The sequence below is a fragment of the Dermacentor variabilis genome, chromosome 4 (genome assembly GCF_050947875.1).
Source record: "Dermacentor variabilis isolate Ectoservices chromosome 4, ASM5094787v1, whole genome shotgun sequence".
In the NCBI taxonomy this organism is placed as follows: Eukaryota; Metazoa; Arthropoda; class Arachnida; order Ixodida; family Ixodidae; genus Dermacentor; species Dermacentor variabilis.
Genome location: NC_134571.1, coordinates 105,973,472 through 105,997,869, shown reverse-complemented (window position 1 = coordinate 105,997,869; position 24,398 = coordinate 105,973,472). Strand labels below are relative to the sequence as shown.

Genomic DNA, 24,398 nt, shown 5'->3' with positions numbered 1-24,398 from the left:
TCATCTGCATCAACAAATCACTTGCCGGAATAGTTTCATTTGAACTGAGGCTTCTTCGTCCTGTTGCGACACGTTTTAATTTCCAAGGTCTGTAGAATAATTGACATTTGGGCGATCTGGTACTGGTTCAACATCTTGAAGGGGCAGCGCAAGACGGCGAAGACAAAAGTCGGGAATGTAGTCGTACAGTTGTTGGCAGGTTTTTTGTACAGTATTGCCTACTGCAACATGTGTCGCGCGTAGTCTCAGGTGTGACTGTAGATCCCGTGCGGATTCTACTCTCAAGCCAGTGTAAAATCGCACGACATTGCAGTAGATGACATGCGTGGTCGCCCTGGTACTGTTATACACCGGCGCCAGACACCGACCCCGGTCATTAATGTCAGACGGCACTTACGACTAGGACAGCAGCAAACTGAAATTCGTTGCTCGCTTTATTAGTGAGCTGCATTGTACGCAGCCGTATGACTCGTAACGATGTATCTGTTTTGATGCTCACATAATACAAATTGAAAACACCCCTACCTTGACGTAAGCGCCAGACCGCAGAAAATAAGTAATGTGCAGAACAGTGTAAACCTCATAACCCTAAAGCAAGGAACAAAGAATAAGTACCATCGAATAAAGATTGTCAGTCAAGGGATAAGTTCCCAGAAAAACTGGTGAAATGTGCTGTTGTGGCACTTATTCGTTATCTCAATTGGTATAACCTCTGATACGGGTAGTTACCGTGACTTTTCACTGCCTCAGGAACCGGCCCAAGTTACAACTAACATTAAAACTCTTGAAAAGACGCATACTGTACCTGCATTGGTAACAGAGTTGGCTTGTCTGTGATTACACTGCCTCCGGGATCGGTAGAGCTTAATAAGTCAGATGGGTGTATAGGTAAAGTGGAAGGGAGAAGTGAGAGAATGTTTTGCTTTAAAAAAGCCCCAAGTGTTACAGCAACGGTCAGCGCAGTTTTCGAGTGCAGGTAGATTAATCTTCGCCGCAAGGGAAAAAGTCATTCATGGAGATTGACAAAGGCGGCAACTAGGCACAGCGACATGTTTCATACACACACAATGTTTCGTGGGCGTAGCTACACCGCGTTCGGAAAATGGTAAACCTGCTATGACGATAACGCATTATGTAACCACATGGATCTATCGAAAGAAGTAATGACACTGATGACTTAACTGAAACACACGCATACTCGCTATTCCCATCGCTACACTTCCTGAGTGGTCACTGCGGCAGGTATAGTACAAGAGACGCGAATCGTTATTTTGTACTTCGTGCAAGGGGATTACAGATACTGTAATTAGTAATTTGACACATAGCTGCTAACCGCAACGTGCAACCAACAAGTTTGTGTGCTGAAGTGCGTCAGACTTTACTGAAATAACACGTTAACACCAAATAAAAACAGGACTTAGTGAACGAGCACAATCCGTTTCCCACAGCGTCTGCAATTCAACTGTCATTGGCATTAATCAGACGCAAGCGTTCTAAATTAAGATCTAGCACTTTACACACTACTGGAAGCGATAGCTAGCAACGTTACACACCCGAAGGCAGATTACCATCTTGAATATTTATCGCTAAGGTATGGTACTTCAACACCTTATCGCACTATTAAAAGGGGTGGTAAAGTCGTCCGACTTCCTGTTTTGCGTTCTACCGCGGCCGCCATTAAAAGCTCCAATCAGTGTTTGTGGCAGCGGTTCTTTCAAGGCGGCTCCCTCTTCCTTCCTATACGTGGTAGAATAAGAGCGCCTTAGCCATCACAGGGTATCGCACTCTTGCTTCGAGAGCAACATGCGGTTGGGAGCCATACGCACCGAGCGCTAGCCTATATTATTGACTTGTAGTTGGGCGAATTGTGCTGTTTTCTACAGTTTTGAGTGGTGTAGACTGAAAGTGTTCTGCTTGCATTTCTTGGGGTCTATTGTTCGTGGCGTATTTTATGCTGGCGTCCTTGATTTCAGAGAATGCAATTATCTATGTTAAGTGACCATGATATTGAAAAAACAGGGCTTGTCTCTTTCTATACGACGTTAGCAGTGACTTTACTACCGCAAGGATCGGCCTGCAGTCTTCGACAGAAGCAGCGTAGTTACCCGATCCCTTCAGCTAGAACACACACAAATCGAATTTAAGTTTTTCGTGCTACTATCCGTACGCTAAAGCAAATATTAGGCCTTTTTTCTCACTTGTAACGAGCCGCCCTGACGACTAAGCTGAGCACTGTGGAATTACTATGTTCATTCTCTCTGTGCTTCTCGTAATTAAGAATATAGAAGAAAGAAATAGAGACGCGCTTGAAAACTTCAACGCAAGAGCACTAATCAAGCGGAAAGTAATTCAGCAACGAGGAGAAGAAGGCGGTTCCTGTGCATTGGGAACCCTAAAGTGAAACACAAAAGAAATGTGCCGTCCACTGCAGATGTTTGAGCCGGCGTTGAGCGCACGTACGGTTCCGCACGCGTCGCCGACAGAGCTAGTCGGAAAGAAATAAAAGCAAGATGGGGAGGAAGAGCCACGCAAAGGAGATTAAGCCGAAAGAAGCGCAAGAACGCGAAAGGGAAAATGGGAAGGAAGGAGCAGCGTTGATGAAGGGGTAAAAGTAGCACGCAGAGGAATGAGAGAAAGCGAGAAGGGGGGAGAGATTAGCTCGGCATCGCACCGGTTGTCTCTCATCGTGCTTCAGCGGCTCTCTGCAGAAGCGGCGAAAGGCTAGAGCCACTTAAGCGGATACACGATGGGGCGTGTACGTGACGCATTTCGAGGAAAGCAAGAACCGGGCTGCGAAATTACGCTTCCACGAACGTATTCGCAGACGCGCCAGTGAGAGAGCCAGCGGAAAAAATTTAAAGTGAACCAGGAAAGTTTAATATTTCCAAATTGTGGTACATAACGTTTCCTGTTCCGCACTTTAGGTACATTTTTTTTTTGCTTGGCGAGATTAGAGGACAGAAGCGTGCGAGTTGGAGCGGTTGTACGCGTTCCATCACGTTTCAAAGACGTTGTTTTATACGTATCTTGTTCTTGTTCTTTCTTTTCCTTTTCGGAATGCCTCTTGTAGACATGAAAGTGAAAAAAAAAGCGGTACAACAAATTCCATCTGCCTTGTACCGGCTATTGCGCAAGGCACAGGGATAAAATGCGCCCGTCCGTCGCGACCTTGGTAAAGACGTGTGATACGGCTAACGCTGTCTCAGAAATCGTTAAGCAAAATCATAAATCAACTCTGCAGCGCTCGATAATATTTTTGGTTCAGATGCGTTTACTGCGTAACAATTACGGTGAAAGTTCGTTAGATGATATTCTTGAGTTTTACGTGCCAAAACACTGATCTGAGTATTAGTCACGTACAAGACAAGGTCTTCGGTTTAGCTCAGACTACCTGGGGGCTCCTTAACGTGCAGTGTAATGTAAGTGCGCCAGCGCTACAGCATTTCGCGCCCATCGACACTTCAGTAAATCAACTTGTCACTAAGCTTATGTACTGATCTCGTATCTGTACTGAAATGCGTGAATCTTGTGCTCTACTGTTTTTCAATTTTTTTTCTGATTTATCTTTAATTCTGACCGCGCTCTTTTCAGTACTTTATAATTAATTCTAAATTCTCCAGACGCTTCAGTAACTCAACTTTTACTAAACTTATGCTCTGATATCATATCTATAATGAAACCCACGAATTTTGCACCGTTCTATTATTGTCTATTTTTTTATATTGAATTGCCTCAACGGTCATCTCAGTAGGTGAACCGGAAGTGCTGCGCAAGAAACAAGAATGTCATTCGATACTCGTGCCACTAAAAGAAAAAAAAATACGCTATATACACAAAAATATGTGAGAACATGTATACGGGCTGATTATTTTTAAGCTTTCCGCAATTTTGAAAAATAGCCTATTGCAGATGACATATTTTTATTAAAGTGATGGGGTTTTACGCGCCAAAACCACTTTCTGATTATAAGGAACACCGTTGTGGGGACTCCTGAAATTTCGACCACCTGGGGTTCCTTAACGTGCACCTAACTCTAAGTACACGGTTGTTTTCGCATTTCGGCCCCATCGAAATGCGGCCGCCGTGGCCGGGATTCGATCCCGCGACCTTGTGCTCAGCAGCCTAACACCATAGCCACTGAGCAACCACGGCGGGTGTATATCTTTATTCCTCGGGCTCAATTATTCGGAGAAGTGTACATTACTTGTACGAGAAATCGATACAAAAATTCAACTAATATATAAAAAATTCACAAATAACTTCCTTATTATTTACTACACTGCACATATTACAATTTACGAATTGTAGCTGGCGAGATTTCAAGGTGCGTCCACTTGGAATGAATTTCCAGAGTGACAGCTGTTTGGAGATATGCGCCATCTTGCTCGCTCTAAAAACGCAATGTTGTTTCACTTAAAAAAAACGCTATTTTATGCATTCAAGCTTGAAAGAAACTGGAACGCCTATGTATTTCGTCCCACGCTTTCAGAAATATTATCTCGAAACTGCTGTCATCCTGGAGATTAACTTCAAGTGAATACTTCTTGCAACCTCGGTAGCTGCAATTTGTAAATTGAAATAAGTACCGTAATGTAATTAATTAGGAGCGAAATAGTATTTTTCTCTTAACTGATTGAATATGTGTTTCGATTTCTCGTATTACTAATGTTCATCTCATGGAATAATCCAACTCAATGACAATAATTATGCTATCGACAACACACGATTTCTAAAAATTCTGAAAACATAAACATGGTTACCCCGTATATAAAAACATCTCATGTCTCTCAGTCTCAAAAAAACAAAGAAAGAAACACAGTGCACAGTAATAAATGACCGACATCACACGACCAATAGCTCTACAAAGGACCTGACGTTGTACTGCAAAAGTTAGGCTTATTTTTCATTTCTTCAAGTGACAAGTGCATACGCCGAAATGAGTTCGTCACCAGATGTCGTCACCGTAGTAATGCGGTAGACCCATGCTCATTAGGACATATAAGGAATAGCTCATGTGAGCCTGCGCAATGGAAGGGCTAAAGGTCACATAATACAAGCAACATCGCGAGTGGGCGACAAGACGCACCGGAGGAAGATCGGGATAGAAGGGAAAAAGGATTCCGAGCATGATAAAGGGAACACTAAACGTCGTTGCTTCCTTGGCGAAGGCTCGATTGGACTACAGGACTATATGAACTTCGGAAATGAATAGGCGGCACCCCATCTCTGAGCCGACAGAGCACATGAGATAAGAGTACGTGAAATGCATGACACTAGCACGGATGACTTCAGACATGGAGGCGGTGTCACGCAGAGCAAGTTTGCTCAGGACGGCTAGGCCCAAAAAAGTTCTGAATGTAGAGCAGATCATTGTATGGAAGTGCTGAAAAGGCTGAAACACAAAGAGCCCATCTAGCCAATTAATTGCGGAGAGCAAGGTAAACTAAGTTGTCACTAGACGGGCTTCAGCCAACAGAGGAAGCGAAGATGGCATGGCTTCACTTGCAGCACACCTGACATTAATTAAGAATTGCTTTTAATGCTTTATAATAACTAAGTATACACGAGCTACTTTCTTGTGTACCTGCGCTTTATTGGAGGCTCGTGTCGTTGCTCTGCGGAAGATTCTGAACGTTTTATGAGTGATTTTGAAAATGGCTGACACAGAGAATTTGATCGATGCTCCCTCTGTCGATGGTTACAACATTCATAACCACTTTCACTGCAAGATAGCTTTTGTGGGCTCACGCGCACTTGTTTCATTGAGAAAATATTTTTTCCCTGCAAGCAAGAACTTGGCCGCCCCATTGGAAATAGCTTGTCTCATATATGCGTGTCAGGGCAAAATTATGATGAGCCACCACGACAAACCTTGCACAGCACTTCGTATACACGTTCACACACAGTGCGCAATGTTTCAGTTCTGGCAGCGCAGCGTAATGGATAGCTTGCTTTCTACATAAGGCACCTATATCACGTGACTTTTTGAATACGGTGGTAGAGTTATGGTTAATGCCGAAAATCCTATCATAATTTCAGAACATATTTATCTTGCATTGCGATTACTTTAATATTCTATGTACTACTCTACGATAGATTTCACTTACATGGGAACAATAAGGCTGTCAGACATTATGTAGGACGTACTTGGGCGTGACTTGACTGATCCACATAAACAATAGCTGCTTTTAAGCATAATTAATCCCGTGGTGCAACTACGGTTTAAAATAGGGCTCCGCAAAGTCTGACTAAACGTTTCTGATCATTGGCACTGCGTAGTCGAACAAACAAGCTTTTTATGCTACTGGAAAGACCACGAACCAAATCTAAAACTTCCCGATTCGGAGCATGGTGCTACACATAGAAACGGTTCAGTGATCACTTTAGTGGCATGGAGAAGGCATAGGTTTTGCGATCATGACAACACCATTTTAAATTGAATTTACGAGGGAGAGAGCGAATTACTAATATGGATGCAGTTGCACAAAATACGCATCATCGGAGGCTGCTTGAGAATTCTGAAACTGAAGCCCTCAGACGTTCACACCGTTGGACACACTTTAGAAGTTGCTGGCGAATATGGTGTCAAAAGTTTCGTTGCGTAACATCTATTTCCGAGTGATCCATGGGTGACCAGTATTCTTTGTGTGCATTGTAAGCGTGAGTGTAAACCACAACGAAATGCGCGATAATATTCTATTCACTAAGCTCACTTACGTATTCATTGCTTAATCAACGTCTGTGATCTGGACTGAGTGACCGAACGATATACCCAGTAGACTTTCTTTTCTTCTTTTAATCTTTCCGTCCCCTTTTCCCTTTCCCCAGTGTAGGGTAGCCAACCGGGCTCAGTCCTGGTTAACCTCCCTATCTTTCCTTTATCATTTGCTCTCTCTCTCTCTGTGCAGGGAAGTACGCACTGTACCCAAGTGGTGAACTTTACATCCACGATGTGGATGAACGCGACGCCGAGCGCTCCTACCGATGCCAAGTGCTGGATCACACCACGAACGCAACGAAAGCCAACACGAGGCCTGCCAGGATCATATTGCAAGGTCAGTGACTTCTATCTGCCTGTCCAAAGTCCTAGCATCACATTCAATGCACTGAGTGGCAACAGATGTATGCTGCACAACATGTATTCCACATAGAGGGGTAGAACTCGAAGCTACCTCTTCAATGCATGTTTAAATTGCGATGTGGTTGAGCCTGTCTGTGGGTGCTGTATTAATGAAATAAACCATCAGCGGCGAATGTTTTCGAGATATGGGGCATAATAAGAAGCCGAACAATTCAGAAGCCCGAGTTCACATGGTTCGATTAAGAGTTCAAGCCAGCACCATAATGAAGCCAATTCAAAAAGAGCGGACACTCACATAGAGCCCAGCAGCCGAACTGACTGCAGCGCACCAAACGGCTGATGTAAACATCTGAACCACACTTCCGATTTCGGTTTTGTCGCGCGCAGTTTGAACGTTGGCCACTACGCGCTACGCCTGATGCACTGATCAGCGCAGCATTTGATTCTGCCTCTTCTGCTCGACCGCTCGCTGTCTTGATGCGGGAGCGTATTTTTTTATTTTTGTACGCAGCAGCGTAAATATGATTGCGAGCTTTTTTTTCAAGCCTCAATCGAACCTGTGCAACGTGAAATTTCATAAACTAGACGCAACAGACCTTGTGATATGAGGAAATGTTTTTATTTCTCTATAGAGATGCTCCTTCCAGGCTTTCTTTTCTTTTGCGTTCATCCAATGTTGTGGCACAAGGTAAGCAGTGGTAGTCCTCGTACGAAGCTCCATCAGATGAGTTCGGCTGAAAGCATTTAATTGCCGTGCCGCTTTAGTATTTCCACCTTCTAGAAAATGGCATCTAGACGCTAAACGTGCAAAATTTCTGGATAAGATATATTACGAACAAAGACAATTTGATTTTACAAGCATGGCGCAGAAAACAGCTGACTCGTCTGAGACAATGTCCTACTTAAGATATGGCGAAAACATCTGATTTACAAGCATTTACCTATTTTGAGGCCTTATTTCCTGCGCTTTAAGAACACGAATACACGGGCGACTGCACGCTCTTGACACAACTAGGCTTCAGCCGTTGCGATTCCACGCCACGTACACAGAGGTGTCCACAACACAGACTTGCACCAAGACCATGATTGACGCTTGCAGAATGCCTTCTACGCGCACTCAACACATATGCGTGGGTGCAAAGCCTGTTTCCAGTCATTCAGAAGACAGAATATGTGAGTTACAAGTTCCTGGTCTTTGTGCACCTCAGCGTTACATTTAGAGCGTTCTGTCGCCACTAGCAGCCCATACCCGTGCTATAACTCTTGGCAACTGCTCCTCGCGTTTTCAACAAGCGTGAGTACCCAAAAAAGGTTTATGTTGGGTGTATGTGGGGAAGAGCGGGGGCAGCATAAGCTTCAACGTCATAAGCTTTGCCCCGTAAGGTTAAATCAACGCTAAACTAAACAACCATAAACTAACTGTGCTACAGCGCCGACCTGTCTTTTGGCAACTGCGTCACAAGGCCTTGTGCTGCCGACGTTCCGAAAAAGTACTGCAATAAGTTACAATAATGTAGGGGTCCATAGAAAGCATCGCAAACATGTCCCAGTAAGATTTAAAACACGCCAAACTAAGTGCACCACAATGGCGGAGCCGACTTTTGCTGACTGCACCACAACGCCCGGTATGGCCAGCGTGCCCAAAAGGTGGCCCAAAATGTACCGAAAAAGGTTACAATGATGTTGGGGCCCATAGAAAACGTCGCAAAGGTGTCCCAGTAACATTGAATACACGCTTAACTAAGTGCGCCACAATGTCCGAGCCGACTTCTGCTAACTGCGCCACAACTCCAGGTATGGCCAGCGTGCCCTGAAGGTACCCCGAAAAGTACCGAAAAAGGTTACAATAATATTGGCGCCCATAGAAAGCGTCGTAAACGCGTCTGAGTAAGATTTAGTACACGCTAAACTCGCCAAGACGGCCGAACTGTTTTTCGACAACCACGTCACAACCTTCTGTGTTCTGCCCTAGACCTACATTGCTTGAAATACAGCGCAGACTGTCAAACAAAATTTCCCACTTTGCCGGGGTCCAATAGAGCAGAAGCGTTGTGTGGAAGCGTCGCTGGATCGCAGCAATACGCCGGGACTACAGCTACATAAAAAAAAAAGAAACGCAGCGGTGAAGTGGCGTGTGTACATTAAACTTTCGCAAAATCTTACTTTTCCTAATGTCTGCAATGTTTGAAATCGGGTCTACACGTTGTCCTAGAGATGGCTTCTATTCCGCCATCACCAAATCTTTCAAGAAATCCCTCATAGAAACTGTTCTCCTTTTACATTTGTGGAGTACCGATCGTACAACACATTCATGTGGTTCCGGTATATTCACCTTCTGCAAGCGTGGCTGTTTCCCCCAATGAGCGAAACATTTGGTTTCTGAGAAAGAGGTCATACGTTCGAAGCTAACCACCGCCAATGTTTTAGAGCGCAGCTCTTAGTCACGCGACATTTCGCTCCGTTCGCAACGTGTCGCATGGGACAGATGCAGTTAATACATCGCGAAAAGGAAACACGTATACAGCTGCGCACATATTTCGCATTAGGGAGTATTGTAATTTTTAGTGAATTTATTTCCTTTCGAATTCATTCTGTTTTTTATACAATAATCTGTTGATAGCAATTCGACTTACGTGACAGACGGGTGGGTTTTCTCGCTGGGTAGGCATAGCGATGTTTAAGTGCTTAAAAAAGACAAATGGGGCGCCGAACAGGCGAAGGCTTACATGCGCCGCCGGCCTTGCACGCTTCGGTCGGCTGTCTTGGACATTAGGCATGCGTGATCGGGCGACTGGCCTGTCATTGGCTTGTCGCTAGGTAATGTAGGAAAAAATAAATAGCAAAATATAACTTCATTTATACGCAAAAATCTCGATTCGGAGAGAGGAAAAATAACAAAACAGTAAATACTGCTAGTTAAGTTGATTTCACATTCTTTTTCTTCGATTCTCGCATCAGCTAACGGTTGATTCGGGCACTAGGCGCGACGTACTTGCTGCTGCCCGTCTTACCTGAGTGTCGGCTCTTGTTGAATTTCTTTCTCAATGTAAGCGTCAGTTAGCCAATCCAACACAGTCCTTTATTTCTTACAAGTCGCATGCCTAAAGTGCTCAAACTGTATATTAATTAATACTGAGCATCATTTATTGACGCCGAAATTCGGTTTCTCGAACGTGGACCAACGTGCCAGCCCCGCTCGCTTGAATCGTGTTCCACATGCAATTGATGAAACAAAAGTGTTGAAGTTCTTGCAATTTTATACAAGTAAGCAGTGCAGTCGCTGCACAGATTGCATACTCCAAATCAAGTGGCGGCGCTAACTGACACGTCTAGGTAGCGATGTCACGAGGACGAATGCAATGTACGATGCTTTTCGAGGGAAGGATTACGATGGGGCAGTTGCATGCAGGATGAAGTACGACACACATCTAGCCGCATTTAACCATTCTGTTCCACTGGTGTCACAGTTCCACATAGCTATTCCGGAGGATTTGCCAAAAAATGGGCGCACGAGTCGTGAAATGCACTCAATGGCTCAATAAAAGAGAATTCAGTAAATGTTACAAAAGTGTGATAAATAACATTTATTAGTTCATTAGGAAGTCGGTGTAATTTACAGACACCTATGAGCTGGTAAGAGTGAGCCTTCAGTAAGGCAATGAACAGGCGTTAACACTATTGCTATTTCAAATCATTGGCCCAGATGCAAGTGCATGTTAGATCATTCGGCTGCCCAGAATACGTCCAGTACAAATAGACTCTTGCGGATGTTGATGTCATATATAAATGCCCATTCGCGTTTGAAATAATTGTGTTCAATTTTAAATCCGATAGCGCAGTGAGAACCTATCATCGTTGCAATACTGTCTCGACATAGTCTTCAGCGAGAAAAATCGAGAACAAGGCTGTGTTCCGCCGTGATAAGTGCTCGTGGAAAGCACCGAAAGTTGGAAACTTCGCTTCCCGAAAGATGATGGTGTTGTCGACGCTTTCCTTACAATGGGTGAGCGAAGAATTGAAAGAGCGGTCTACATGATTGCGCCCGGTCCAGCGAGTGATGTATGATCTGCCTGGTGGTTCGAGCAGGAACTAAAAATAACTCAGGTATTTAGATATAAAATGGAGAGGGAAAGAAATAGCGTCGGGAAGCGGGAGGCGTCGAGCGTCGCACCTATCGACCGACGACTCTTCGACCGCGCCAAGAGAGACGGCGTTTGTGAGCCGAAGGACAGCGATCGGTGCTGTATAGTCAGGCGCCACTGCTCTTTCGGCCGCAAATGTTTCCGGGGCGAGGAGGCTGCGGAGGCTAGGAAGCGGGGAAGCGCCGAGAGACCGCGCTGATCACGGCCTTCCTCGCATCCACCTTTCACTTACAACGCATTCGCTGGCTTTATATGTGGACTCTGCAGAGGCGAACGATCGAAATCGCTCGCCTATACTCTCCCGCATGATCTTATTTTTCTGTTTCCCCCCTTCTGTCCGTCCTTCCCCACCGGCGCTCTCTGCGCTGAAACTCGCACTCGTCGTTGCAGCCGCAGAGAAATCGCTTCAAATTCGACGCGGTTCGCGCGACGTACTCTCCCTTTCTCAGACACCAAACGCCGCTGCGTCGGCTCAACGCTGACGTTCGGGAAAAAAAAGAAAGCAAGCGAGCCGGAACACGGGCGGTCAGATGCGAGAGAATCGAACGACACGGGTGACAACGACGACATTCACCCGCCCTTCCATCGCTCTCCAGCTTTCGTCCGTTGTCGTCTCTTCCATTCCCGTACCACCCCTCCTTTCTTTTTCATTTCTCACGACTCCTTTCCGGCCAGCGCTTCCTGAAACTTTTTCGGGTACGCTGCGGTGCGCTGTTCACGGTTCACTGTCCGGTGTCGCGGAAAAGGGCATGAGCGTTACGACCCTTTGATGGTTCGTTTCTGTGTCACTTTCCTAATTTTTTTTTCTTCCCTGTTGCTTGCAGCAAAGAGACTGCGTTTTCCTGAGGCAATCGAGTGAAACGCAGCCATTCGCCATCCCTCTTTCCATTGGATACGCTTGCCAGCTAACTATAGGGGCTTGTTCCCAATCCCTATCCCGTATTTCTTGTTTAATTTGTCCTTTATTCCTTTCCTTTTGCGTTGTCTCTTCCTCGTCGTTCTCCCTTGCCGAACGACTCCGTGTGCATGATTGCTGCTAGTGCAAGACCGTCTTACTTTTTTCACTTCCTCGAAGCAAGCTCTTCTTCGTTATTATTATTATTATTATTATTATTATTATTATTATTATTATTATTATTATTATTATTATTTAGCCGTTACTGCGTTTTTTCAGAATTTCTTCCCTTGCGCTATGCACGGTTTCTAACAAACAGAATAATTACGGAGCTCCGAGCTGTGTCCGCCTGTGTAGTCCGTATTGATGGGTCAAGCGTGAACAGCGCAGGCGAGCAAGTGGACGTGCCACTGGGCATTATCGGATTATCGAAGGATATAAAATTGCCTCGTAATTAGTGCGCGCGTGTGTAGGGGAGGGCTGCTGAGGGCGGGGAGCATGCACTTCCACAACGTTGTTCCCTTATTCCTCTTTCTGCGTTAGCTATATAGAGAGCAGTCCCAGCTGACCCTCTTCTTCGGCCTCCGATTTCTTGCGAGTGCCGTTCAGAGTACAGCGGACGCATTGCGCGTGGGACTCTACGTTCTCCGCACGCTCATTGTTTCGCGTTTCTTACACCGCTTTGCCTGTGGACAATCGCTACGCCTCCCTGCTTCCTGCAGAGGCGCAAGTGCGCCCCTGGCACTTCCTTTCATTTTTCTTTCTCCCTTCAGACTGCGTGTAGCGGCAATCGTCACAAAGCACTACGCTCGTTAATTGGTTTTCGCAAGGTTCGCTGCGCTGTCGTGTAGCGACGCTGTACTTCGCCTCCCCGTAATTAAATTACATCCGCGTTGCTCGTCTCGCCAGGCGCAGGGAAAGTATCTCTGCAATATTTCGCTTTCCACCTCCGCAAGTTGTCGCGCGGAGATGTTGATGTTGAGGCAGGAACTGATATTGGAGACGGGGCGTTTGTGCCTGATAATGAGCCTATTGAGATCGCAGCGGTACGAGTCATTAGTTGTACTTTGGAAGCTTAGGGTTGCGCGCCATCGGCATTTTTCTGCACGATGGCAAAGAACTTGGCGAGCGCTTGAACGGAGCACTTCCACTGCCTTATATACGAATTCTGAGATAAGCCTAATTTCCCATATTTTTTTTAGATTCTTTCCGTTGTGGTTTGAATTGCGGTGTATTACATGTAGTTGGACATTAAAGGTAAATAAACTGTTACATGAAACATGGGGACTTGCAGGTCAAGTGTTTAGCAACCGGAGTGGTTACGACTGCGGCCATTGCCTGAAATACATAGAGATGTCTCAGTCTTTTCTCCACTGGATAAAAAACTATTGATATGTTACTGATGTCCTGGCCAACAGCTCACCCACAGGACAGCACTCGGCTTATATGTATCCCCGCCTGTACCACCGCTGCACATGTGCCTGCGGCCGGCTCTATGTTCTAAGGAATGGAACAACGCAACAACAAATTGTACTTAATAGCCCCAGTCAGACTAATGTATGCCTTCATAGGCATAGTTGCATCATTAAAGCGAGGCTTTTTGTGCTGTTTACCGGAGTTTCGGCGCATCTGCACAATCAGCTTGTTGCCGAGTAAGTTGCGCCGGCCTTTGAGATAGTGCAATAGTAAGCGGTGCAGATCCCAGAAATGGCATGATGAAAAGCGGGGTCGATTTTCGGAGATTGTGTAATTCATGGATGCCTTGATTATGAGGGTCGCGTGGTGATGGTTTCCGTGTAATGCTAATTTGCCGAAAAGGCACGTAAACGCTATCCTGCAAGACGCATTGCAGAAGATGAGCAGTATTATAGCATTTATATAGCAGTACTATAGCATTATAGTACTTTATATTATGTTATATCATTTATAGCAGTATTATAGCCTGTCGCAACGTGGGTGTTGTACATCACTGTTTTTGATGACGGATACGGAGGAAGAAGTTTGCATCGCTTGCAACAAAACCATTGATACTCCTGAAAGCTTGGTCAAATACGAAGACTGTCAGTACTCATATCATGTACAAGGCTGCTCCGGAGTTTCTGAGTCGGGTAAACCATTGAGCGCTCGTTCTCGTAAAGCGTTCTTCTGTCCTACATGCAAAACAGGGACTTCTCGTAGCGGAAAAATGCCCCCGACAGCCCTGGCTCCTGCTTTTGACATGGCCTCTGCTTTTCTGGAGCTGAATAAAAAACTAGACAGTCTAATGCCGCTGGAAGATAAGGTCGATAACATTGAACAGTCCGTTCAAACAACGTCTGATCATTTCGATGAAATCATGAAGCGTCTTGTTAATCAGGAAAAAGAAATTGCGCACCTGCGATAAAGAGTGGCACGTGTCGAGAATACGCGATGCGATGAACAACTCTCTCAGCTTAACACTGATTTGGACGAGTTGGAATTCCGAAGCAGGAAAAAGAATATAGAAATTCATGGTGTTGCTAAAACTGAGAATGAGAACCTCCTAGCGAAAGTGAACGAAGTGGCTCAGCAAATAAGTGTTGCAGAAATTAATGAGAGTGACATTGAGGCCTGCCACCGCCTTCTCGCAAAAGCGAACAAGATACCACCCATTACGGTGCGGTTTCAACGACAAGCACAAAGAGACAAATGGCTTCAAAACAGGAAGTCTTTGGCGGGGAAAGGAAAAAAAACACCCATACCTATGTGAGAACCTGACTCGAAGAACTAAATCGTTACTTCTTCAAACAAAAGATTGGGCCAAGAAAAACAAATGCCGGTTTGTTTGGTGCTCAAACGGCAAGGTGCCTGTTCGCCAAAAGGAAGGTGATTCTGCTCAAATAATTCGAAATGAGAGTGACCTTGTGGACGTAACATCATAAACAGGTTCCATTCATGTCTGTTCCACTTAATACCCCTACAGCATGATGACACCAAATGCATATCTTCTGTCGTGCGAAATCAATAACACTTTTAGCTTCGAATTGAAAAGCCCATCAGTACTTAAATGCTTTCACCTTAACGCAGGTCGATTAGGAATAAGGTAGATGAATTTTCTATTTTGTTAGACAGTTTCAGTTTCCCTTTTGATGTTATTATGATCTCCGAGACTTGGCTGACCGACAGTGACACCTTTGAATTGCCATCATTTTCAACTTTTTCCTTGAATCGAACAATCTCCCGTGGAGGGGGTGTATGCATACTTGTTAATGACCATTTTAAGTGTGAACTTTTGAACGAATTCAGTTACCTGAAGGATGATGTTGAAATCCTTTCAGTTATATCAGGAAACATTGTAATTTCCGTGGTCTACAGGCCGCCGTCTGGTAACATGGACTCATTTCTTGAAACCATGGAATCTTATCTACGGTTGGCAATGAGCAACAAGTACGATGTGATCATTGGTGGCGACTTCAACATGTTATGTACAACAGTGAACAGCGTGAATTTTGATGTGTTACTTAGATGTTACTGTGTCACAAATATGATAACCACAGCAACCCGCATAACGCCTACTTCCCAAACATGCATCGATCTATATTTAACAAATATTAATTCTCCACTCATTCACTCAGGAGTTACATGCTGTGATATAAGCGATCATATGGGCATATATTTATTTTGCCAGAAGGAGGTCCCGAAACGTTACCTTGGTGTAAAAGGTATGTATCAATGTCTCACGGAAAGTTCCCTAGAAAGCTTTCGCACGGACCTTCTAGGTGTAGGCTTTTCTGACATATATAGCGAAGCTAGAAAGGACAGCGCTTATGACTTATTCCTCGACGCCTTCACTCATGTCTATAACAAGCACTTCGTTCCAAAATTAAAGAGGCTACTTAAAACAATAAGAAAACCGTGGATATCACGCAGGGAGATACGATCTCTCCAACGCTATTCACAGCGTGTTTACAGGAGGTATTCAGAGACATGAATTGGGAAGAATTGGGGATAAGAGTTAATGGAGAATACCTTAGTAACTTGCGATTCGCTGATGATATTGCCTTGCTTAGTAACTCAGGGGACCAACTGCAATGCATGCTGACTGACCTGGAGAGGCAAAGCCGAAGGGTGGGTCTAAAAATTAATCTGCAGAAAACTAAAGTAATGTTTAACAGTCTCAGAAGAGAACAGCAGTTTACGATAGGTAGTTAGGCACTGGAAGTGGTAAGGGAATACATCTACTTAGGACAGGTTGTGACTGCGGATCCGGATCATGAGACTGAAATAATCAGAAGAATAAGAATGGGCTGGGGTGCGTCTGGCAGGCATTCTCAGATCATGAACAGAAGATTGCCATTATCCCTCAAGAGAAAAGTTTAAAACAGCTGTATCTTACCAGTACTCACGTACGGGGCAGAAACCTGGAGGCTTACGAAAAGGGTTCTACTTAAATTGAGGACAATGAGCTATGGAAAGAAGACTGATAGGTGTAACGTTAAGGGATAAGAAAAGGGCAGATTGGGTGAGGTAACAAACGCGAGTTAATGATATCTTAGTTGAAATCAAGAAAAAGAAATGGGGCATGGGCAGGACACGTAATGAGGAGGGAAGATAACCGATGGTCATTAAGAGTTACGGAATAGATTCCAAGGAAAGGGAAGCGTAGCAGAGGGCGGCAGAAAGTTAGGTGGGTGGATGAGATTAAGAAGTTTGCAGGGACAACATGGCCCCAATTAGTACATGACCGGGGTAGTTGGATAAGTATGGGAGAGGCCTTTGCCCTGCAGTGGGCGTAACCAGGCTGCTGCTGCTGCTGCTGATGATGATGATAGATATCACATGAACTCTACACGCATATTAAAGAAAAGCACAAATTATATCAACTATTTATTGATACAAAAGATACTCTTGTTCTTGAGCGCTTAAAGAAATGCAGAAATAAATTAAATTCTGACATGCGACAGGCAAAGCTTTGCAGCTGCATTAATTCGTCCTGATAAGACCTGGCGCAAAATCCGGTCACTCAGCTGTGGCATCTCGCAGGTTACAACTCCACATAGAATTTCAAGCGATGGCATAGAATACTCAGGTAATTCTCTCGCAGAAAAATTTAACAACTTTTTTACGGCCGCACCGAAGTCCTCAGCAGACACAACTCACATAACTATTGATAGATGTCCCTCATCTTTGTTTCTGGAACCGGTCTCTACAAGTGAAATTTTGTCTACGTTCAGAGACCTAAAGAACAGTACATCGTGTGATGCGGAAAATATACAGATACGTCCAGTTAAGCATGTCATTGACATCCTTGCTGCGCCATTGGAGCATATATACAACTTATGCTAAGAAACCGCCACTTTTCACCCGCGAATGCAGATTGCTAGAGTAGCAGTCATATATAAAAAAAGTAGCAAAAATGACTTTGGGAACTATAGACCAACCAGTATTCTCCCGTCTTCTCAAAAGTGTTCGAGAAGGTCATTCTTAAGCGAGTTGAAAGTTTTTTAAATAAACACAGTATACTTTCTGACAACCAGTATGGTTTCAGAAAAAACCAATCGACGGAACTTGCTCTTTTACAACAGAAAGAATATATACTAAGGAACTTTGAACATAGGAACCTCGTCTTGGGAATTTTCTTAGATTATAGGAAAGCCTTTTATAGCATAAATCATAGCATCTTGTTTCAGAAGCTTGAATGTTATGGAATTAGAAGCGCGGCATTACTCTTATAATATCTTACCTATCGCATAGAAGACAGTATGTCCAGATAAAAGAATATAAGTCAACTTTACGAACAGTTTCGTGAGGGTCCCCCAAGAGAGTATCTTAGGACCACTGCTTTTTAACCTGTACATTAATGATATCATCAGTGTGGATACTAATGTTCGTTTCATAATCTACGCCGATCATACTAGTTTGTTTTTATCTGACGATAGCAGTAGTAAGCTAAGGACAAAAGCAAATGTGCTCCTGGAAAAAATACATATATGGTCCGATAAAAATCTTTTGTCTGTTAATACAGCAAAGCCAAAGGCAGTACTTTTCGTCCCAAAAATAAAAAAATGCGGGGATTTTGGTGAGTTATTTTATAACAGAGACCAGATTGAGTTAGTCAGGTCATTCAAATCACTTGGCGTAACATTCACCGAAAACATGCTGAGGGATTGCCACATAGACAATGTAGCATCAAATGCATCTAGAGCCATAGGATTTATAACGCGTTCCAAAAGTTATCTCCCACAAAAGGTAAAACTCTCTCTATATCATGCAATATTTCGTTCACATCTAAACTACTGCCGATTAGTATGGGGTACTGCTACACAAACCGGTCTGAAAAAACTAGGAACTCTCGAAAAACGGGCCCTCAGATTAGTTCAAAACTTGCCAAATAGACACTCATCAAGAAACTTATTTTTCAAGAACAAGATCATTAACGTTTTCAGCCTCTATGCTTATAAACTACTACACACCTACAAACTAGAACAAAGAAGATGCACAAGTAATATATCTGACTTAGCCCCGATTGAATTATTTCATTGCACATATCCACGCCGCCATAAACCACACTGGGTATTACCAAAAGTAAGAACAAACTATGGGCGCGAAATGGTAGGATTTCAACTTCCATCCTTGCTTAACAAATTAATTGATGAAAATATAGACTTAGGAAGCATTAGCTGCTCTAACATTCGCAACTACTTTCTCCTTAACGCGTCACTTTGATTGTCCAACATTTAGACATCTGTGAACGTTTCTGTGTCTAATTGTGTTATAAGCGTATTTTTGGTTGCTGTTCTTTCGCTGTTTCGCAAGCGTATTTGTTCTCAGTTGCTGTACTTGTCTTTCTTTTCAATGGGTTTATATTTTTTTTTTCACACACGCAGGTGATTGTGTATTTTGCATACTTGTTTTTATACTAATGCTTCGTTTGACTTTTATTTGCTGTCGTGACAGAAGTGCCGTCGCATGCCACTGCTCACCTGCTCTACAGGGGGTGGGAACTTAGTCAAGCGTCAATCGCTTTTATTTCCATCCCCTCCATCGATGTAATGGTGTAATGGTGATGGAAACAAATCATTATATTATATATTACTATTATTTGGCTGCTTCCCGAGGAAGAGAGAGAAAGCAAAGAAAGTCAGGGAGGTTAGCTTGATCAGCATCTGGTTTACTGCCTTACATAGGAGGTAAGGAAAAGCTAAAATGGATAAAGAGAAGACATGGAGAGTGTGAGCTCTGCCTGCCTCCTGTAGGACGCGCCGAAGGATTACAAACGGCCATTCAGGTCGGGGCATTTAAACAGCTGCACTAATGGACGGTTGGCATTTGGAGCCATAGTCCGACTATGGCTCACAAAATGGTCACGAGTCCAGCCGGTTCAAATGTTTCTGGAGAGAGAGGCGTTAGACGTCCAAGCCAGAACGGATAAGCAGAGGTTTGCGCACACCTGCAGAAGTCGGCCGTCGCATTATCGGTTGTCCCGACGCAGCAGGTGCAATCGTTCGTAACCGCTACTCTAAGCCATAAGCGGTACAGCAACGTTTCTTATCAGCGGGAAGGTACTTGTAGCCGAAGCGAGGGGTCGAATTTTAGCAGTCAGCAATCGAATACACTCGCAGAACTATAGAAAGCTTGTCTCATTTTGCGGTCAAGCAGCTGAAGCTCCCTGGCAGCGTCCTCGACAAAGGTGTTCAGTGTCCGGGTGTCTTCGCGTGCAGAACGGGCAGGCTAGTCAGCATAGTTGTTGCAGACAATGCCACAGTTAAGGGGAAACAACTGAAAGATAATCTCTTGCCCTGTTTCGATAGCACACTGGTGTATTTCACTAATGTCGAATCCCATCTGCTTGTATGTTTTGGGACGTTAAGAAACCGTTTCACAAAATCTTCACTATACCCCTGTTCTGCAATGTACTTTGGATCTGCATTAATTTATACTCCGAAGCGTTTCTCCTTACCCGTCGCTCGAAGAACTGTGACGGGCCTTGTGTCGTCATCTGTTCCAAAGCAGCAGTTCCCCCAACAGAGGCGTACTATACTTATTCGCAGGGCCCCGGAAGTCTGAGTCTCCCCGCGTCATATCGTGGACGAAGGAGGTGACAGTTGAAGAAGGACAGCCTGCAACACTCAGTTGCGCGGCACGCGGAGTGCCGCTGCCGGCTTACCACTGGTTTAGGCAGTCCGGTGCGGACATGCGGCCTTTGCTGGCCACTTCGACACGCGGTTCCCAGTCGTCCACCTCAGCTGCGGGACATCAGCAGGGACCTGCGTCCTCGTCCCGAGGCACCCTGTCGCTCGGACCTGCGCACGCTCAAGACGCAGGCCGTTACGTGTGCCTCGTGAACAACACCTACGGCGAGGACAGAGTTTACGTCACGGTTAACGTCAGGGGTACGTGTGCTGTGCATTCTAGCCCCATGCCCCTTAGTAATCTCCCAGTTCGCACATAAAGTGAAAACTTGGCGGCCTTTTTAAGTTGCGGGTCCAATTCCTACCGGCGACAAGTTCCATCTTCCTCCCCTTTTATTTCCCTTTTTCTTCATTATTTTCAACGTTTGAATTTCAACCACAGCTAAATACTCCAGTGCTTTCCTTGGCATCATTGCCTGCTGGATTTCTATAGCCGCGATTAAGAAAAATTGAGCCCCTCGGTTTCCCTTCTCCTCGTTCATTCATGTACCGAGGGTCTCGAATCTGGCAGCCTTGGTGCAATTAGCCAACATAAGAGTGTTTATTAGCCAAGTGCCTGCTCTCGTTATTTTACGTGTTGCGCGACTTCATCTGGCGAGAAAGGGTGTTTTACATCCTCCCGCCATAGCTCACAGTGGCGCTGGCTCACACTCCGAGGGCTAGAGCCAGTAGGCATAAATACCCAAGTCAGTGGGCACATTGATCGGCGTCGCCATCAGGGTGATGTTTTTTTAGGCAACACAGAGTTTTTTTATAAAAAGGCGATGACTGTAACACAACTGTCGTCATTGCATAGGAGCTCTACGGCAAGGCGGAAATACTTTATCCCTGCTTACGTTACTCTGGGAAAAACCTTATTACCAATGGTATTTTAATTAACTTAGTCTTATTAACTAAGGGCAGTTGTTTAAAAGTAAAACTTGTAGGATCTCACAATTTACGCCATACCCATATTTCTTTTGTAGAAATCCACAAAGTCGCACGTAATTTCAGATACTCATAATCAAAACTGAGAGCTATACCTTGCCAATATGAATACTGAGCGCGTACTCGCTGTGCTTCCGGCGGGAACGACTCGGCAAGAAGTGTCGGCCGCTTTTCGAATGGTAGCATGCAGCGGCAAATTCTGACCCGACACGCAGCCGCACACGCTTTCCAAGCACACGCTTTCCAAGATTCGACATTTATGAGTAGCTGCCGCGACACTTGCCGAGACGTCCGGTTCCCAGCTTCCTCGCGTTTGACGCCATGGGGCGCTTCGGTCTTATATGACAGCGGGGATGCCTTCACAGTGCTCTCGATGCTCTCTCTTGCGATATCGCCTTTATTTAGCGTTGGAATTCGATGATAAATATTTCGAATCATGTGCGATGTCAAGATCTTTCAAAAATGAGGGTGCACAAAAAAAAAAGAACAACGTGACCGCCTTCAATTTTGCCATTTTGAACTACCCCTAAAGCACTAATAAAAATGCAGTAATAATCGTTGTTAATTATTCCTCCAAAGCTCACGTTATTTGCGCCAAAGTACGTCCGCCTTTCCTACGAACTCGTTCGCGGAAACGTCACGTTCGCTGGGCTTGTAGCCTTTTTGTAAAAAAATCTGTACTGCCTAAAGAAGAAAACCCTGCATTTACCGGGAGTTTCCTTTTAGAAAGTCCAAAATATTTAAAAATTGCCTGTGTCCGTTCGCAGAATTGTAAACCTTAACCTAAATTACTCGATGACGTGGCCATTACTCGTACGAAAAATGAAAAATGAAAATAATTGCCCTAACTAACTTTTATTTAGTTACATTACGGCCCGTACTCAATTCTACGAATTACAGGCGGTAAGCTCGCAAGGCGCATCCTCTTGGAACGAATTCTCTGGGCTGCAGCAGTTTCGATACTAATTGTCAAAATGTCCGGCGACGTGCATTAATGTTCCAGTTACTTTTGAGCTTAAATGAATAAAACAGTGTTTCGTTGAATGAAGTGACTGGAAGGACAATGCATTTTTGTTGGACATATTGAACATTATTATCTGGAACCTGGTGCAGCCCAGAGAATTCGTTCCAAGAGGATGCGCCTTGCGGTTACTTTTGAGCTTAAATGAATAAAACAGTGTTTCGTAGAATGAAGTGACTGGAAGGACAATGCATTTTGTCGGACATATTGAACATTATTATCTGGAACCTGGTGCAGTCCAGAGAATTGGTTCCAAGAGGATACGCCTTGCGAACTCAGCGGCTATAATTCGTAGATTTAAATATGTGTCATCAAGTAATTATTTAAAGATATTGATTCGGGCAATGATGGTAATTATTTACTAGAGCATTCTCATTTCTTGTAGAACTAACGGCCGCCTCATGGGGTAATTTAGACCAATGGTTACAATTCTGCTATCTACCACAGGCAACCTTAAAAATTTCTAACCTTCTAAAGAAACAAGAACGTCACGTTCCTGTGCCCAACACGCAGCACAGTCACAGCGCAAGCTGGAGGAGCGACTAAGCTCCATTTCCGGCAGCCCACTCTAGAGGGTCACGCGACGAAGTCGCTTTTCACGTCGTTTTCGCTAGAACGATCTGAGCTGTTCGCCCGGTGTCGACGGCGGGTCGCGGCTTGTGCTGCTGTCTGCGCGGCGGTTTGCTAAGCCCGACGTTGCCTGGTTGCAGCCGCGCACAAAGGCATTCGCGGTCGTTTATCCTTGAATCCATATACGAAAAAAAGCTATAAAATATATTACGCGAGAACTTATAAATGTACATTTGCTACCTCTCGCTATATACTAACATTAAGCACCGTCTCGCGTATCGCAGCTACAAAAGGTCACTTAAGTGCTCCTGCGCTATCTGAAAGCTACCGGAGTAAGTCAGCGTCTGTGATCCGGACTGAGTGACCGAATGATATCCCCAGTAGACTTTCTCTTCATCTTTTACTCTTTCCGTCCCCTCTTTCCCTTCCCGAGTGTAGGGTAGACAACCGGGCTCAGTCCTGGTTAACCTCACTATCTTTCATTCATCATTTGCTCTCTCTCCCTCTCTCTCTCTTTTTCATTGCGAACGTGCAGGTGCACCTCTCGTAAGCGTGCAGCCCCGCTTTCAGCGAGTTCCCCTGGGCGCGTCTGTGACGCTGACGTGCAACGCCACGGGAGGCGGGGCCGGTGTGCTCGCCCGGGAGCTTCGCTGGTACCGCAACCTCGTGCCCGTCCAGCCTTCGGCTGCGGACAGGGTTCGCTTGTTGGGCTCCTCGGTGCTGCAGTTGGGATCAGTCAAAGACGGCCAGGAAGGCATCTACCAGTGCCTGCTCGACAGCACGAGGGAGTCGGCGCAGTCATCCGCATTCGTCCTGCTCATGGGTACGCAGCCTTTGGATGTATTCATGCAGCGGAGTCTCCATACGTGCTAATGAATATATTGCTATTAGCTTGCACAACATATTTGTGTTCAAATGAGGGAAGTAGTACTCACGTATGGGGCAGAAACTAAGAGGCTTACTAAGAGGGTTCTGCTTAAATTGAGGACGGCGCAACGAGCTATGGAAAGAATGATAGGTGTAACCTTAATGGATAAGAAAAGAGCAGACTGGGTGAGGGAACAATCGCGAGTTAACGACATCCTAGTTGAAATCAAGAAACAGAAATGGGCGGGGGCAGAACATGTAATGAGGAGGGAAGATAACCGATGGTCATTAAGGGTTAGGGACCGGATTCCAAGGGAAGGGAAGCGTAGCAGGGGACGGCAGACAGTGAGGTGGGCGGATGAGATTAAGAAGTTTGCTGGGACAACATGGCCACAATTAGTACACGACCGGGATAGTTGGAGAAGTATGGGAGCGGCCTTTGTCCTGCAGTTGGCGTACGCAGACTTATGATGGTGATGATGATGATGATGATGATGATGATGATGATGATGATGATGATGAATGAATGAAGTAGCTTGAAATGGTTTGAGAAAAAGAAGGCAAGCGCATGTTATTTGTTACATTGCCCATTTGGCGCCGCCGGCACGTGTCATTAACGCGCACGTAAGCTACTTGTTTCCTCTTGTTTGCCGTGAACATGAGAGCGGGTGTCACGAGTGCTAAAAATGGTAGCCAGCAGTGCTTCTTATAGGCGGCATCACGATATGACATCTCTAGAATAGCC

At 44.9% G+C, this 24,398-nt stretch overlaps 1 protein-coding gene across 3 annotated transcripts in view; it reads left to right on the top strand.

Moving 5' to 3' along the window:
* The window catches only part of LOC142579590 (cell adhesion molecule Dscam2-like), a 237,618-nt gene that overhangs the window by 185,713 nt on the left and 27,507 nt on the right, over positions 1-24,398 (top strand). For all 3 annotated transcript variants that reach the window (XM_075689965.1, XM_075689964.1, XM_075689966.1), the window contains exons 4-6: positions 6,909-7,055; positions 20,128-20,469; positions 23,322-23,609. In XM_075689965.1, the coding sequence (XP_075546080.1) occupies positions 6,909-7,055; positions 20,128-20,469; positions 23,322-23,609 (777 nt within the window). The remainder of the gene's footprint in view (positions 1-6,908; positions 7,056-20,127; positions 20,470-23,321; positions 23,610-24,398) is intronic.